The sequence below is a fragment of the Pygocentrus nattereri genome, chromosome 2 (assembly GCF_015220715.1).
Source record: "Pygocentrus nattereri isolate fPygNat1 chromosome 2, fPygNat1.pri, whole genome shotgun sequence".
Classification (NCBI taxonomy): domain Eukaryota; kingdom Metazoa; phylum Chordata; class Actinopteri; order Characiformes; family Serrasalmidae; genus Pygocentrus; species Pygocentrus nattereri.
Window position 1 is genome coordinate 4849564 of NC_051212.1, and position 18574 is coordinate 4868137.

Below are 18574 nucleotides of genomic sequence, written 5' to 3' on the forward strand. Positions count from 1 at the left end.
GCCGGTCCGGTCAGGGCCAGGCCGGGTGGGCTTTATGAGAATAGGAGAGAGAGAGAGAGAGAGAGAGAGAGAGACATTATAAGGAGGACACATAAGGAGGATGATGTGTGGTTAGGAGGGCTTTCCTCTGAGCTGAAGGGCAAATGTGGACTACCAACACACACGCAAACACTCACTCACACACACACACACACACACGCAAACACTCACACACACACACACACACACGCAAACACTCACACACACAGACACACACACACACACACAGATGATATTAGGGACATTCCTGCAAAAGTGAAAGTGAATCCATACAATACAGATATGCACAGACAGGGTTCTAGAAAATAAACTCAGAATCAGAAGTTTGGAATTGTGCATCATATTAATAAGTATATTAATTAATATTTTGTTAAATATAATAGAAACTGAAAGAATATAAACTAGACTAGATAGCAGAAAATATGTTAAGATGTTTTATACAGCAATTCAAGTTTTTTGGGAGCACCAAGTGTTCAGTATCGGAATTAGACCTAGAATAAGAATTATTTTCAGATTTGGTATAAGAATCAGAATTAGAAGCAGAATCAAAATCAGAATTGGACCTACAATCAGAATCAGCATTAAAATCAGAATCGGAATGAGAATTTGAGCTAGAATCACTGTTAGAATTGGAATTGGAATCAGAATTAGAATCAATATTTGAATCAGTGTTAGAATCAGAATTCGTATCAGAATCGATATTAGAATCAGAATTGGTTTAAGAATTGGCATTAGAATTGATATTAGTAACAGAATCAGTGCTAGAACCTGAATTAGAATCAGAATCTTCACCAGAATCGGAATTAGTAACAGAATTAGAATTAAAACTAGAATTAGAATCAGCATTAGAATTTCAATCCAAGTAACTATTTAACGAACTATATTCTAACTATATATAACTAATAATTATACTACAATTTTAGTTTTACACAAAACTAAACTAAAGCACTTTTCAGCAAATTTTAGTACTCAACTTCTAGACATTTGTTAAGTTACAGTAACATATTAGGAAAAATAAAACACAGGCCACATTTTATGTTTATTATATGTATTAAAATCTCTGTAGAGGACGTGTTACTTATTCTCACTTGTCAAAATCAACAACAACCTATCATTTGAGCTGGGGTGTCTAAACTTTTGCACATGACTGCGTATATGAGAGCATATTTTTAACAGATGTAGTGATCGTTCAGTTTTTCATTTTGACCAGAGCATCTTTTCAGAGAACACTGACCAGCTGCCTGTTTCCTTCCAAAGAGAGCTTAATTAGTCCTGTTCCACTGGATTCAGTGCAGCACTAATAATTACACGGATGGGTTTTGATCGTACTGTTTAAATGTGGCTTTGCTGGTCTGTTCCAACATTTCAAACCTCAGAAAAACTAAACATCACAATTATGGCTGTCAAACGCTCCATCCAGTAAACATATATATTCCACATGTATCAAATCCTGTAAATGAGTGTATCATTTATACCAGAGGTTCTCAATCAAGTCCAGTGAGAGTATCAATGACTGCACGTTCCAACCAATGAATGTATATATTCCATATATATTAGATACTGAAAATGAGCTCAGGACCCAAACTGGCTCATCCACGTCTTTATGGACCTGCTTTGTGCACTGGTGCGCAGTCATGTTGGAACAGGAAGGGGCCGTCCCCAAACTGTTCCCACAAAGTTGGGAGCATGAAATTGTCCAAAATCTCTTGGTGCTGAAGCTTTAAGAGTTCCTTTCACTGGAACTAAGGGGCCGAGCCCAACTCCTGAAAAACAGCCCCACACCATGATCCCCCCTCCACCAAACTTTACACTTGGTCACAGTGCAGTCAGAAAAGTACCGTCTCCTGGCAACCGCCAAACCCAGACTCGTCCGTCAGATTGCCAGATGGAGAAGCGTGATTGGTCACTCCAGAGAACTCGTCTCCACTGCTCTAGAGTCCAGTGGCGGCGCTTTACACCACTGCATTCCACGCTTTGCATTGCGCTTGGTGATGTAAGGCTTGGATGCAGCTGCTCGGCCATGGAAACCCATTCCATGAAGCTCTCTATGCTGTTCTTGAGCTGATCTGAAGGCCACATGAAGTTTGGAGGTCTGTAGTGATTGACTCTGCAGAAAGTCGGTGACCTCTGCGCTCTATGCCCCTCAGCATCCGCTGACCGCTCTGTCATTTTACGTGGCCGACCACTGAGTTGCTGTCGTTCCCAATCACTTCCACTTTGTTATAATCCCACTGACAGTTGACTGTGGAATATTTAGTAGTGAGGAAATTTCACGACTGGACTTGCTGCACAGGTGGTGTCTGATCACGGCACCACGCTGGAATTCACTGAGCTCCTGAGAGCGACCCATTCTTTCACTAATGCCTGTAGAAGCAGTCTGCAGGCCTAGGGGCTCGGCTTTATACACCTGTGGCCATGGAAGTGACTGGAACACCTGAACTCAATGATTTGGACGGGGGAGTGAAAACTTTTGGAAATATACTGTATGTTGCATTTTCTTTTGAGAGGAGCTGGAGTTTCCACTTCTCCTACTGTTGCTTTTATTAGTGTGTAAGATGTTGATTTATTGCAGTTTTCTAGTGAGCACTCTCCAGTATAGCCTGACGAAAGCTTCCTCCAGTGCTAACATCACTGATTTTACTGATATTGATGGCACGAGTGCCGCGATCTGCTTGCAAATGGCACTTCAGACTCACTGATACACAAACAGCACTGCAGCAGCTGGAAAGAACTGGTTTCATCAAAAGAGGCTTCAGTAGAACTTCAGTAGAGCTGCATTGGACGGATCTAAAAGCTGCAGTCACAGGATCTAAAATCACTGATGTTAATAAATGATCACAGGAAAATGTTATGAACTAATTATTAACATCAATTATTCATACTAATAATTTATCACAGTAGCACATTGTTAGCATGTTATTAGCTAATTATCAATATCAGAAAATATTGATGCTAATAATCTATCAGTGTCACATTGTGAACATATTATTAACTAATTATAATGAACAGTTATTGATGCTAATAATGTATCATACTAATACATTTTTAACATGTTATTAACTAATTATTATTAACAATATTGATGCTAATAATTTATAATAGTAACATTGTTATAATGTTATTAACTAATTATAATCAACAATTATGATACTAATAATTTATCATAGTGACACATTGCTAACATGTTATTAAGTAATTATTATTAACAATATTGATGCTAATAATTCTTAATAGTAACACATTGTTATAATGTTATTAACTAATTATAATCAACAATTATTGATACTAATAATGTATCATAGTAACACATTGTTAACATCTTACTAATTAGTAACACCAGAAATTATCTATATTAGTAATTATCACATGAATGCATTGTTAACATGTTATTATCTCATTATCATGATTAGAAATTATTGACACTGATCATTTTTCACAGTATCACATTTATAACATGTTATTAATTATCTATTAACATAAAAAATGCCAGTCACCTTAACACACCGTTAAATGCCTTAACTTACTGTTAACATGAAAAAATGTCGATGCTAAGAGTTGATCACAGTAACATGTTATTAACGTGTTATTAATCAACGATTAACATCAAAAATAGTTTATATTAATAAGTCATCGCAGTAGCGCATTTTAACCAGTTATTGAACAACGGTTAACATAAGAAACGGCCCATCACAGTAACACACCGTTCCAATGTTATTAACTTGCTATTAACATCAAAAATGATTGATGCTACTCATTGATTGCAGTGACACATTGTAAACATGTTATTAACTAATAATTCACCTGGTATGAACAGACACATTTTGACCCCACTACATGTTGAGTATGAAAATGCCCCCAAGTGTTGTAATTTATTAATTAATTACTTCATTTGTTTGTTTTACCGCATCGTTTTGTCCTGCATGGCATCTCTTACTTCTTCTAATATTTATTTATTTATTTATTTTTCTGGCGAGTGGGGGGGTCTTTTTCTTTAGAGAGCAGACTAATGCCCCCCGGCCAATAAATGTCCATGTGTTCGTCATCCAGGGGGGATCTGAGGCCCACAAAGAGACGAGACCCCACCCTCGTGTGCAGTTCCACGGCAGTGGGCTTGTGTTCTGTGTTCTCTCGGCTCCCACTGGGCTGACGGTAGCCCCTCTCAGTGAGCCGCTCACAGTAGCTCGTCTGCGTTACGGTACAGTAGCACGCTGTGCAGCTCACATTAACCAGCAGCTGCTTTGTTATAGTCCTGACACGCCGCTTTAAACGTTATAGCCATCATAACAAGAAACAGCCGCTGCCCGACGTGATTTTAATGGCCTCGTTTTCTATAAACAAACCGCGTGAGCCTGCTGGACTCCCACGCCGGCCGCAGAGAGACCGAGTCAGGTTTAGATCACAGCAGCGCGCGTTCGTGCGCTTTACTGTGCGGAAGATATGAGGGGCTAAACGCCGACGGTTCCCATGCATTCATCACACACACTGAGACCCTGAAGGGGCGGGCAGGAGGGCTCGAGGTCCGTGTTTCTTCTTCTAATCTGTTTTCATTTCTTCTGGTAACTAAACACAGTTCCTATATGTCTGCGCAGAGGTGGGAGAGTTACTCCACAGATGTTTTCCGTTATAGACTAATACTGATTAAATCATACAAATGGGACCTAATCCAAAGGATTACTATATTAAAGTTATGCAATTGGATTACTTTCTGGTCCTTCGTCTGTTTAAAGTCGTACAATTCAATAAAGCTAAGAGAGAAATCTTTTCAACACACGCCGAACACGAAACCTGCACTTTTATGAAACGGAATGATAGATGATCGGTAACTTCAACACCGTGACTCACAGAAACACGCGCTGCTCTCACTTTTAGAATAATGGACAAATCTAAGATGACAAAAGATATGAAAATATTTCAGAGATTATTCTAATCCCAATTCTGATTCTACTTCTGATTCTGATTCTACTTCTGATTCTGATTTTACTTCTGATTCTGATTTTGATTCTAATTTCTCTTCTGATTCTCAATTTACTTCCGATTCTGATGCTGATTCTGATTCTAATTCTGATTTTACTTCTGATTCTCAATTTACTTCCGATTCTGATTCCGATACTGATTCTGATTCTAATTCTGATTTTACTTCTGATTCTCAATTTACTTCCGATTCTGATTCCGATTCTGATACTGATTCTGACTCTAATTCTGATTCTGAATTTACTTCCGATTCTGATACTGATTCTGTCTCTAATTCTAATTCTGAATCTGATTTTGATTCTGATTCTACTTCTGATTCTGAGACCCATCCAGATGACAAATTTGTGTACAGTACATTTATTTTTAGTCTGTTCTCCCAGAAAATGAAAGTGATTTAACAAAAATCTGAACACTAAGAGTAAAAAGCTCTTACACAGAGGAAGAAGTCATCATTATAGAATGATGCAGCGCATTGGATCAAATGCACACACATATATTGTCTCACCCACTTATCCTTCTGGGTGGGGGTGCTGGAGCCTATCCCAGTGCTCACAGACAAATACATTCACACCCAGGGACAATTTAGCATCCTGACTGCATGTGTTTACGGTGGAGTAAACCCAAACAGACCCGTGGGAGGACATGCAGACTCCATAAGGAAAGGGCTCTGGTTGCCAGTGAGTACTACTCCTAAGCGGGAGCCGATTGTCTTTAATTTACGCACATTAACATTTGCTCTCATTCGGAAACTACAGACGAAAGAAATCATACGTGTGAAAATGAAACGAACTTTGCCGCTTTCTTCCAATAAAACGAAATAAGATAAAAACACAGTAAAAATGTATAAACTGCTGCTGGAAGGCTGAATCTTCAGAGTTCTCTCCTCACAGCACAGCAAACGTTCAAGGAGCTTCATGTTCATTGAAGACATTCAAGTGTCTTCCTTAGTATGAAGAGCAGATTTTACCGAAATAACAATTTGGCAGTTAATGAGAAGTTATTGCAGACTGACAAAGACCACATGCTCATTTGTATTTAAACGAGATCACTGGGGTCTAAGCTCTTGCTCTCCTCCCCTCCATTAGCAAATGGATATTAATGTTAGGGGTGTTTTTCTTTTCCTGGACAGACTGTTCTCCCCTCCCCCCATCACTCTCTGGAGCTTCTTACCGAACTGAACGAAACGGATGCATTCGATGAAATGAATTCCCACAAAACTGAAATACATCAACCCAATTATTGCCATAATTATTATGTTATATATGCGGAAATGTGCAGATTTGAATGAAGTTAATTCAACACTCCCAAAAACTACGCCATGGCGTCCCAAAACTCTAAAACTGCCCCACCGCACCCCCAAAACTGCCCTGCTACATCCCCAGAAACTGCACACCAAATTTACAAAAATTGCCCCACCGCACCCCCAAAACCGCCCCAATGCACCTTCCAAAAACCACACCACTATGCCTTCAAAACTGCCCCATTATACCCCCACAAAACTGTACTACTACTACTATAACCCGAAACAAAAACTGCTCTATTATGCCTCAAAACTGCCCCACTAAATCCACAAAAACCTACACCAAAACTGCCTCACCACACCCCTGAAAAAGTTCTCCACTGCACCTTCAGATCAGCCCTGCCATATCCCCTCTATGTCCTAAAACACACCCCACCAAACCTCCAAAAACTGCCTCAATACCCCCAAAAAAGTGTTCCACTATGCCCCAGAACTACATGGAGTCATGATGAAGGACATGAGGGTTTCAGTCCTCGGTGGCTTTGGACTTAATCACGAATGAGCGATCATTCAGCCAATAATCTCCAATCCTATAGAGCCACTGATGCTGATAGAAAGCCCCCCTCAGAGTGGCCGCCTCGGTCAGACAGGCGCGGAGAGATAGGATCAAGGGCGACCGAGATTGAAACACCGTGCTTTCTCTCTTTCTCTTTCTTTTCTTTCGCTCTCTGTCTGTCTTGTCTTTGATTTTGAGCGAAGCGACTGGCTCGGCAGATAGAGGCCAAGCTGTGAATTTGGATCGCTGCATTGATGCATCCTGGGAAGGCGGTGATGTCACTGAGGGAGGGGCATTTTCAGATCGAATTAAATGACATTCGAAAAGAAATGGACTTATTGAGGAATGGGAACATAACTTTGGTCTGCACAGTGCGCTGATATTTGACCGTATTCGAAGCCTCAAATGTCATTTCATATTTTCGTAATTGTCGTTTTCTGGAGCGACTCTTGGGTAACAAAGTGTCAGCAACACATGGTGAATATCTTATGAATTAAACAACACAGCTTATCTGAAGTAATTAGATGATGATGTGAAGTTGTAGTTTATAGATCAGGAGATTTCGGCAGGGGTCTCCTACTACAGATACAGCTGTTAGAGTCATTGATCACACACCGTATACCAGCTGCGTTTTCTTTAATGCACTGCTATTTCCTCAAAGTATTTTCCTCGAAAGAGAACAGAAAAAAAACCTCTCATGCCAAATGAGTGCATTTTATTCAGACATCTGCTGTGCAGCTTCACAGCTCTTGGTGTTTTAAAGGTTTTAATCTTGACGTTGACTCGGTGTTGAAGCAGAAAGGACACCTGGGCCTCTCTCATCACTTTTGATTTGTGCACTAGAATTTCGATTAATATCTAAGGGAAAAATGAAATGCAGTCAAATGTGTGAGCAGAATGTTTGGATACCACTGAGAGAGTCAGTGTGAGTGTGTATGTTTTAGTAGCAAAAAGGGTTGTATAGCCACTGATTGGGCTGCCTATTAGGTGCACTGATTGGGATGATTATATGTAGACTCATTAATTTTTTATATATGATCGAATAGGTTAAGTATGCAGTGATTGGGTTTGATTATATATGCACTGATTTGGTTGGTTTTGTATACACTCAGTAGGTTGTTACTTATGTACTGACAGGTTTGGTAATATATACACTGATTGAGTTGGTTATATATGGACTGATTGGATTGGTTATATATGAACTGACTGAGTTGCTTATATATGCACTGATTGAGTTAGTTATATATGCACTGATTAAAAGTTGACTATATATGCACTGATTGAGTTGATTATATATGGACTGATTGAGTTAGTTATGTATGCACTGATTAAGTTGGTTATATATGAACTGATTGAGTTGATTATATATGGACTGATTGAGTTGGTTATATATGCACTAATTGAGTTGATTATATATGGACTGATTGAGTTGATTATATATGGACTGATTGAGTTGGTTATATATGGACTGATTGAGTTGATTATATATGGACTGATTGAGTTGGTTATATATGCACTAATTGAGTTGATTATATATGGACTGATTGAGTTGATTATATATGCACTGATTGAGTTGGTTATATATGCACTGATTGAGTTGGTTATATATGCACTGATTGAGGTGGTTATATATGGACTGATTGAGTTGGTTATATATGAACTGATTGAGTTGGTTATATATGCACTAATTGAGTTGATTATATATGGACTGATTAAGTTGGTTATATATGAACTAATTGAGTTGGTTATATATGCACTAATTGAGTTGATTATATATGGACTGATTGAGTTGATTATATATGGACTGATTGAGTTGATTATATATGGACTGATTGAGTTGATTATATATGGACTGATTGAGTTGGTTATATATGCACTGATTGAGTTGGTTATATATGGACTGATTGAGTTGATTATATATGGACTGATTGAGTTAGTTATATATGCACTGATTAAGTTGGTTATATATGAACTGATTGAGTTGGTTATATATGCACTGATTAAAAGTTGACTATATATGCACTGATTGAGTTGATTATATATGGACTGATTGAGTTAGATATGTATGCACTGATTAAGTTGGTTATATATGAACTGATTGAGTTGATTATATATGGACTGATTGAGTTGGTTATATATGCACTAATTGAGTTGATTATATATGGACTGATTGAGTTGATTATATATGGACTGATTGAGTTGGTTATATATGGACTGATTGAGTTGATTATATATGGACTGATTGAGTTGGTTATATATGCACTAATTGAGTTGATTATATATGGACTGATTGAGTTGATTATATATGCACTGATTGAGTTGGTTATATATGCACTGATTGAGTTGGTTATATTTGCACTGATTGAGTTGGTTATATATGGACTGATTGAGTTGATTATATATGCACTGATTGAGTTGGTTATATATGCACTGATTGAGTTGGTTATATATGCACTAATTGAGTTGGTTATATATGCACTGACTGAGTTGGTTATATATGCACTGATTGAGTTGGTTATATATGCACTGATTGAGTTGATTATATAGGCACTGATTGAGTTGGTTATATATGCACTGATTCAGTTGGTTATGTATGCACTGATTGATTTAGTTATATATGCACTGATTGAGTTGGTTATATATGGACTGATTGAGTTGATTATATATGGACTGATTGAGTTGATTATATATGCACTAATTGAGTTGATTATGTATGCAGATTGAGTTGATTATATATGGAATGATTGAGTTGATTATATATGCACTGATTGAGTTAGTTATATATGCACTGATTAAGTTGGTTATATATGCACTGATTGACTTAGTTATATATGCACTGATTGAGTTGGTTATATATGGACTGATTAAGTTGGTTATATATGCACTGATTGAGTTGGTTATATATGCACTGATTGAGTTAGTTATATATGCACTGATTGAGTTGGTTATATATGCACTGATTAAGTTGGTTATATACGCACTGATTGAGTTGGTTATATATGCACTGATTGAGTTTGTTATATATGCACTGATTGAGTTGGTTATATATGGACTGATTGAGTTGGTTATATATGCACTGATTGAGTTGGTTATATATGCACTGATTAAGTTGGTTATATATGCACTGATTGAGTTAGTTATATATGCATTGATTAAGTTGGTTATATATGCACTGATTGAGTTGGTTATATATGCACTGATTAAGTTGGTTATATATGCACTGATTGAGTTAGTTATATATGCAATGATTAAGTTGGTTATATATGCACTGATTGAGTTAGTTATATATGCACTGATTGAGTTGGTTATATATGCACTGATTGAGTTGTTTATATATGCACTGATTAAGTTGGTTATATATGCACTGATTGAGTTAGTTATATATGCATTGATTAAGTTGGTTATATATGCACTGATTGAGTTGGTTATATATGCACTGATTGAGTTAGTTATATATGCACTGATTAAGTTCGTTATATATGCACTGATTGAGTTGGTTATATATGCACTGATTGAGTTGGTTATATAGGCACTGATTGAGTTGGTTATATATGCACTGATTGAGTTGGTTATATATGCACTAATTGAGTTGGTTATATATGCACTGACTGAGTTGGTTATATATGCACTGATTGAGTTGGTTATATATGCACTGATTGAGTTGATTATATAGGCACTGATTGAGTTGGTTATATATGCACTGATTGAGTTGGTTATATATGCACTGATTGAGTTAGTTATATATGCACCGATTGAGTTGGTTATATATGCACTGATTGAGTTGGTTATATATGCAATGATTGAGTTGATTATATATGCACTGATTGAGTTGGTTATATATGCACTGATTGAGTTGGTTATATATGGACTGATTGAGTTGGTTATATATGCACTGATTGAGTTGTTTATATATGCACTGATTGAGTTGGTTATGTATGCACATGGAGTTGCTTACATATGCACTGATTAAGTTAGTTATATATGTACTGATTAAGTTGGTTATATATTCACTGATTGAGTTGGTTTTATATGCACTGATTGAGTTGGTTATATATGCACTGATTGAGTTGGTTTTATATGCACTGATTGAGTTGGTTATATATGCAATGATTGAGTTGATTATATATGCACTGCTTGAGTTGGTTATATATGCACTGATTGAGTTGGTTATATATGGACTGATTGAGTTGGTTATATATGCACTGATTGAGTTGATTATATATGCACTGATTGAGTTGGTTATATATGCAGTAATTGAGTTGATTATATATGGACTGATTGAGTTGTTTATATATGCACTGATTGAGTTTGTTATATATGCACTGATTGAGTTTGTTATATATGCACTGATTGCGTTGGTTATATATGGACTGATTGAGTTGGTTTTATATGCACTGATTGAGTTGGTTATATATGCACTGATTGAGTTGGTTATATATGCACTGATTGAGTTGATTATATAGGCACTGATTGAGTTGGTTATATATGCACTGATTGAGTTGGTTATATATGCACTAATTGAGTTGGTTATATATGCACTGACTGAGTTGGTTATATATGCACTGATTGAGTTGGTTATATATGCACTGATTGAGTTGATTATATAGGCACTGATTGAGTTGGTTATATATGCACTGATTGAGTTGGTTATATATGCACTGATTGAGTTAGTTATATATGCACTGATTGAGTTGGTTATATATGCACTGATTGAGTTGGTTATATATGCAATGATTGAGTTGATTATATATGCACTGATTGAGTTGGTTATATATGCACTGATTGAGTTGGTTATATATGGACTGATTGAGTTGGTTATATATGGACTGATTGAATTGGTTTTATATGCACTGATTGAGTCGGTTATATATGCACTGATTGAGTTGATTATATATGCACTGATTGAGTTGGTTATATATGCACTGATTGAGTTGATTATATAGGCACTGATTGAGTTGGTTATATATGCACTAATTGAGTTGATTATATATGGACTGATTGAGTTGGTTATATATGCACTAATTGAGTTGATTATATATGCACTGATTGAGTTGATTATATATGCACTTATTGAGTTGATTATATATGGACTGATTGAGTTGATTATATATGCACTGATTGAGTTGATTATATATGCACTTATTGAGTTGATTATATATGGACTGATTGAGTTGATTATATAGGCACTGATTGAGTTGGTTATATATGCACTGATTGACTTGGTTATATATGCACTAATTGAGCTGGTTATATATGCACTGACTGAGTTGGTTATATATGCACTGATTGAGTTGGTTATATATGCACTGATTGAGTTGATTATATAGGCACTGATTGAGTTGGTTATATATGCACTGATTGAGTTGGTTATATATGCACTGATTGAGTTAGTTATATATGCACTGATTGAGTTGGTTATATATGCACTGATTGAGTTGGTTATATATGCAATGATTGAGTTGATTATATATGCACTGATTGAGTTGGTTATATATGCACTGATTGAGTTGGTTATATATGGACTGATTGAGTTGGTTATATATGCACTGATTGAGTTGTTTATATATGCACTGATTGAGTTGGTTATGTATGCACATGGAGTTGCTTACATATGCACTGATTAAGTTAGTTATATATGTACTGATTAAGTTGGTTATATATTCACTGATTGAGTTGGTTTTATATGCACTGATTGAGTTGGTTATATATGCACTGATTGAGTTGGTTTTATATGCACTGATTGAGTTGGTTATATATGCAATGATTGAGTTGATTATATATGCACTGCTTGAGTTGGTTATATATGCACTGATTGAGTTGGTTATATATGGACTGATTGAGTTGGTTATATATGCACTGATTGAGTTGATTATATATGCACTGATTGAGTTGGTTATATATGCAGTAATTGAGTTGATTATATATGGACTGATTGAGTTGTTTATATATCCACTGATTGAGTTTGTTATATATGCACTGATTGAGTTAGTTATATATGCACTGATTGAGTTGGTTATATATGCACTGATTGAGTTGGTTATATATGCAATGATTGAGTTGATTATATATGCACTGATTGAGTTGGTTATATATGCACTGATTGAGTTGGTTATATATGGACTGATTGAGTTGGTTATATATGGACTGATTGAATTGGTTTTATATGCACTGATTGAGTCGGTTATATATGCACTGATTGAGTTGATTATATATGCACTGATTGAGTTGGTTATATATGCACTGATTGAGTTGATTATATAGGCACTGATTGAGTTGGTTATATATGCACTAATTGAGTTGATTATATATGGACTGATTGAGTTGGTTATATATGCACTAATTGAGTTGATTATATATGCACTGATTGAGTTGATTATATATGCACTTATTGAGTTGATTATATATGGACTGATTGAGTTGATTATATATGCACTGATTGAGTTGATTATATATGCACTTATTGAGTTGATTATATATGGACTGATTGAGTTGATTATATATGCACTGATTGAGTTGATTATATATGCACTTATTGAGTTGATTATATATGGACTGATTGAGTTGATTATATATGCACTGATTGAGTTGATTATATATGGACTGATTGAGTTGGTTATATATGCACTAATTGAGTTGATTATATATGGACTGATTGAGTTGGTTATATATGGACTGATTGAGTTTGTTACATGTGCACTGATTAAAAGTTGGTTATATATGCACTGTTGGTTATATATGCACTGATTGAGTTGATTATATATGTACTTATTGAGTTGATTATATATATATGCACTGATTGAGTTGGTTATAAATGAACTGATTGAGTTGGTTATATATGCACTGATTGATTTGATTATATATGGACTGATTGAGTTGATTGTATATGCACTGATTGAGTTTTTTATATATGAGCTGATTAGGTTGGTTATATATAGATCAATTGGGCTGATTATATTTCCACTCAGTGAATTGGTCTTATGCACACTGGTTGGGTTGTTACATGTTTATTATTTATTCAATCTTTCTTCCTCTTTCTCTGTAGGATCTGTGTAGGCAGCGGATGGCCATCCAGACGTCTGAGCGTGGGTCAGAGGTGTTTCACCCAACACACACCCACACATCCCGCATCAACAGTGTGTCATCTCAGTTCAGCGATGGGGCGACTCAAAGCCCGTCAGCTCGCAGCAGCACGTCATCCTGGAGCGAAGAACCACACAGTAACATGGACATCTCTACTGGACACATGATACTGGTACATACACCCATGCATTAACATGGACATCTCTACTGGACACATGATACTGGTACATACACCCATGCATTAACATGGACATCTCTACTGGACACATGACACTGGTACATACACACATGCATTAACATGGACATCTCTACTGGACACATGATACTGGTACATACACCCATGCATTAACATGGACATCTCTACTGGACACATGATACTGGTACATACACCCATGCATTAACATGGACATCTCTACTGGACACATGATACTGGTACATACACACATGCATTAACATGGACATCTCTACTGGACACATGATACTGGTACATACACCCATGCATTAACATGGACATCTCTACTGGACACATGATACTGGTACATACACCCATGCATTAACATGGACATCTCTACTGGACACATGATACTGGTACATACACCCATGCAGTAACATGGACATCTCTACTGGACACATGATACTGGTACATACACCCATGCATTAACATGGACATCTCTACTGGACACATGATACTGGTACATACACCCATGCATTAACATGGACATCTTTACTGGACACATGATACTGGTACATACACACATGCAGTAACATGGACATCTCTACTGGACACATGATACTGGTACATACACACATGCATTAACATGGACATCTCTACTGGACACATGATACTGGTACATACACACATGCAGTAACATGGACATCTCTACTGGACACATGACACTGGTACATACACACATGCAGTAATGTACACATCTCTACTGGACACATGATACTGGTACATACACACATGCATTAACATGGACATCTCTACTGGACACATGATACTGGTACATACACACATGCAGTAACATGGACATCTCTACTGGACACATGACACTGGTACATACACACATGCAGTAATGTACACATCTCTACTGGACACATGATACTGGTACATACACCCATGCAGTAACATGGACATCTCTACTGGACACATGACACTGGTACATACACACATGCATTAACATGGACATCTCTACTGGACACATGATACTGGTACATACACACATGCAGTAACATGGACATCTCTACTGGACACATGATACTGGTACATACACACATGCAGTAACATGGACATCTCTACTGGACACATGACACTGGTACATACACACATGCAGTAATGTACACATCTCTACTGGACACATGATACTGGTACATACACCCATGCAGTAACATGGACATCTCTACTGGACACATGATACTGGTACATACACATGTGCAGTAACATGGACATCTCTACTGGACATGTGATACTGGTACATACACACATGCAGTAACATGGACATCTTTACTGGACACATGATACTGGTACATACATATGTGCAGTAACATGGACATCTCTACTGGACATGTGATATTGTTGCTATTGTGATACTGCTAATTTCCACTAGCTACCCTATGTTTTTTTTAATAATATGTTAGCATTAAGCTAATGCTTGGTATTACCACATTAACAAGTTTGCATGGCCCTAATGAAGTCTAGGTGGCTATTGTGTAGTGTTTCTTAGCAAACTCATAGCTCTAGATCTAGTGGTCTAGATACACTAAGGAACCAAAATTTGGGCATCAAACATGTCTTTGATTGCACTCTAGATATGAGGTTAGGCATCAAATATGTCTTTGAATACACTTGAGATCTAGTGGTCTAGATACACTAAGTAACCACAATTTGGGCATCAAAAATGTCTTTGATTGCGCTCTAGATATGAGGTTAGGCATCAAATATGTCTTTCAATACACTTGAGATCTAGTGGTCTAGATACACTAAGGAACCACAATTTGGGCATCAAAAATGTCTTTGATTGCGCTCTAGATATGAGGTTAGGCATCAAATATGTCTTTCAATACACTTGAGATCTAGTGGTCTAGATACACTAAGGAACCACAATTTGGGCATCAAACATGTCTTTGATTGCGCTCTAGATATGAGGTTAAGCATCAAATATGTCTTTGAATACACTTGAGATCTAGTGGTCTAGATACACTAAGTAACCACAATTTGGGCATCAAACATGTCTTTGATTGCGCTCTAGATATGAGGTTAGGCATCAAATATGTCTTTCAATACATTTGAGATCTAGTGGTCTAGATACACTAAGGAACCACAATTTGGGCATCAAACATGTCTTTGATTGCACTCTAGATACAAGGTTAGGCATCAAATATGTTTTTGAATACACTCTAGATCTAGTGGTCTAGATACAATAAGAGAGCAAAATTTGGGCATCAAAAGTCTTTACACTCTGCATATAGTGGTCTAGGTACACTAAAGAAGCAAAATGTGGGCGTCAGGTCTGGAGGAGTTGGGAAATTGAGTAGATGTTTTCAGATCTGAAGCAGCTTGATTTTCTTCTCTCTCTCAGAAAGGAAAGCTTTCAGCCCTGTTTATCTGAAGGGGCCAGTTTTGGGGTCAACCAGCTCTTCCAGGTGGTTAGGAGGCACATTATCTCTGGAGATTTTAATCAGTTTTTGAACTCCAGTTTTGGAAACTCTTGTTTTTTTCCTCCTACTTAGTTTCTTTTGGATTTCATCTTCCTTATGCAAGTTGATTATCTTGAATAGAGTCCCCTCAGAAACATCTCCTGAGAAGGGAATATCTTGAACTTAATGCCTGCTTTGACTGGAAATCCAGGGAATGAAGGGTGGTCTCTGACTTTTGCACAGTACTGAAAATGGTATAGTGTATGCTGTGTTTTGGTTTTCATCTCGAAAAAGGCTGCAGGGCTGACCCCCCCCCTCCACCTCTCTCCACCTCTCTCCACCTCTCTCCACCATTCTTCACACACACACACACAATGTATCACTTTAATTGCACCCTCAACTTTTGTTTTATTCATCTGTTTGCTGCAGCAGTGTGTTTGTGACTGATAGGTGCCTGCTAGCGCTGTGTTCATTAGCCTGAGAGAATCCATCATCCATCCACACTCACAGTGACTGCGCTGGCTGTAATGGATGGCTGTGATTGAGCTCACTGAAGGCTATTTCAGAACCTATTAAAGCCATGCGGATTGTTAAGAAAATGCATCAGTACAAACATCACACACTCCAGAGAGCTCCTCGTACGGAGAGGCGTCCAGAAATGAGCGCTCTGTTAAGTTTAATTCGCCTGTTTAGGCCCCGCCCACAAACACATTTGGTCGTGGCTACTCAGCTGCTGCTGTGAGGTTGGACAAACTTCACAGGCTTCAAACTAAAGAGAAACTACAGTGCAGTCCAGACTAGGCAGGTTGGAAAAGCCATGGATTTGCTACCATGCAAATTATAAGACCAAAAAAAAAAAAAAACACTCCAAAAATCCAGATCTGTTCTAATAGTGTGACCTAATACCCATGCAAATTAAGTATAATTTAAAATTAACATTTGCCCTCATTTCATTCATTTGTATCTTGTATTTTAGTCTTGAGCAGTTTCACACACTAGCTCGATCTTACCCTATCACACAGATTTTCAATGAGTTTCTGCCCTTTCATTTGAGTTTAGGAAACATGGCCATTGAAAAATGACAGTCATGTACCATGTTGTTATTGTTATTGAGTGTTGTTAGTTACTGAGTGTTATGGTTAATTAGTGCAGTCGTTGTTCTTGAGTGTAGTCATCGTTCCTGAGTGTTGTTAATAGTGGGGTGTATTTACTGAGTGTTATAGTTATTGAGTGTACTTAATGCTATTGAGTGTTGTTATTGAGTGTTATAGTTGAGTGTAGCTATTGAGTGTTCTTTTATTTATTGAGTGTAGTTATGCTATTAAGTGTTGTTATTGTGTATTATAGTTGAGTGCAATTATTGAGTGTTGGTCTTGCTATTGAGAGTTTTTATAGTTGAGTGTAGTTATTGAGTGTTTGTATTGAGTGTTTTTATAGTTGAGTGTAGTTATTGAGTGTTGTTTTAATTACTGAATGTAGTTATTGCTATTGAGTGTTGTTATTGAGTGTTATAGTTGAGTGTAGTTATTGCGTGTTGTTAATGTTATTGAGTGTAGTTATTGTGGTTGAGTGTTGGTATTGAGTGTTATAGTTGAGTGCAGTTATTGAGTGTTGGTATTGACTGTTTTCATAGTTGAGTGTAGTTATTGAGTGTTGGTATTGACTGTTTTCATAGTTGAGTGTAGTTATTGAGTGTTGGTATTGACTGTTTTAATAGTTGAGTGTAGTTATTGAGTGTTGGTCTTGCTATTGAGAATTGGTATTGAGTGTTGTTTTTGAGCGTTGTTATTGTTATTGAGTGTCGTTATTGCTATTCACTATTGGTATTGAGTGGTATAGTTGAGTGTAGTTAGTGAGTGTATTTATTGTTAGTGAATGTTGTTATAGTTGAGTGTAGTTATTGTTGTTGAGTGTTGTTATAGTTGAGTGTATTTACTGAGTGTATTTATTGTTATTGAATGTTGTTATAGTTAAGTGTAGTTATTGAGTGTATTTATTGTTAGTGAATGTTGTTATCGTTTAGTGTAGTTATTGTTGTTGAGTGTTGTTAT

General features: G+C 36.8%; 1 protein-coding gene across 1 annotated transcript in view; it reads left to right on the forward strand.

Moving 5' to 3' along the window:
- Positions 1-18574, forward strand: part of ptprn2 (protein tyrosine phosphatase receptor type N2) — a 460965-nt gene that overhangs the window by 366354 nt on the left and 76037 nt on the right. Inside the window, exon 15 of the mRNA XM_037546545.1 lies at positions 13849-14058. Coding sequence (XP_037402442.1) covers positions 13849-14058 — 210 coding nt within the window. The remainder of the gene's footprint in view (positions 1-13848; positions 14059-18574) is intronic.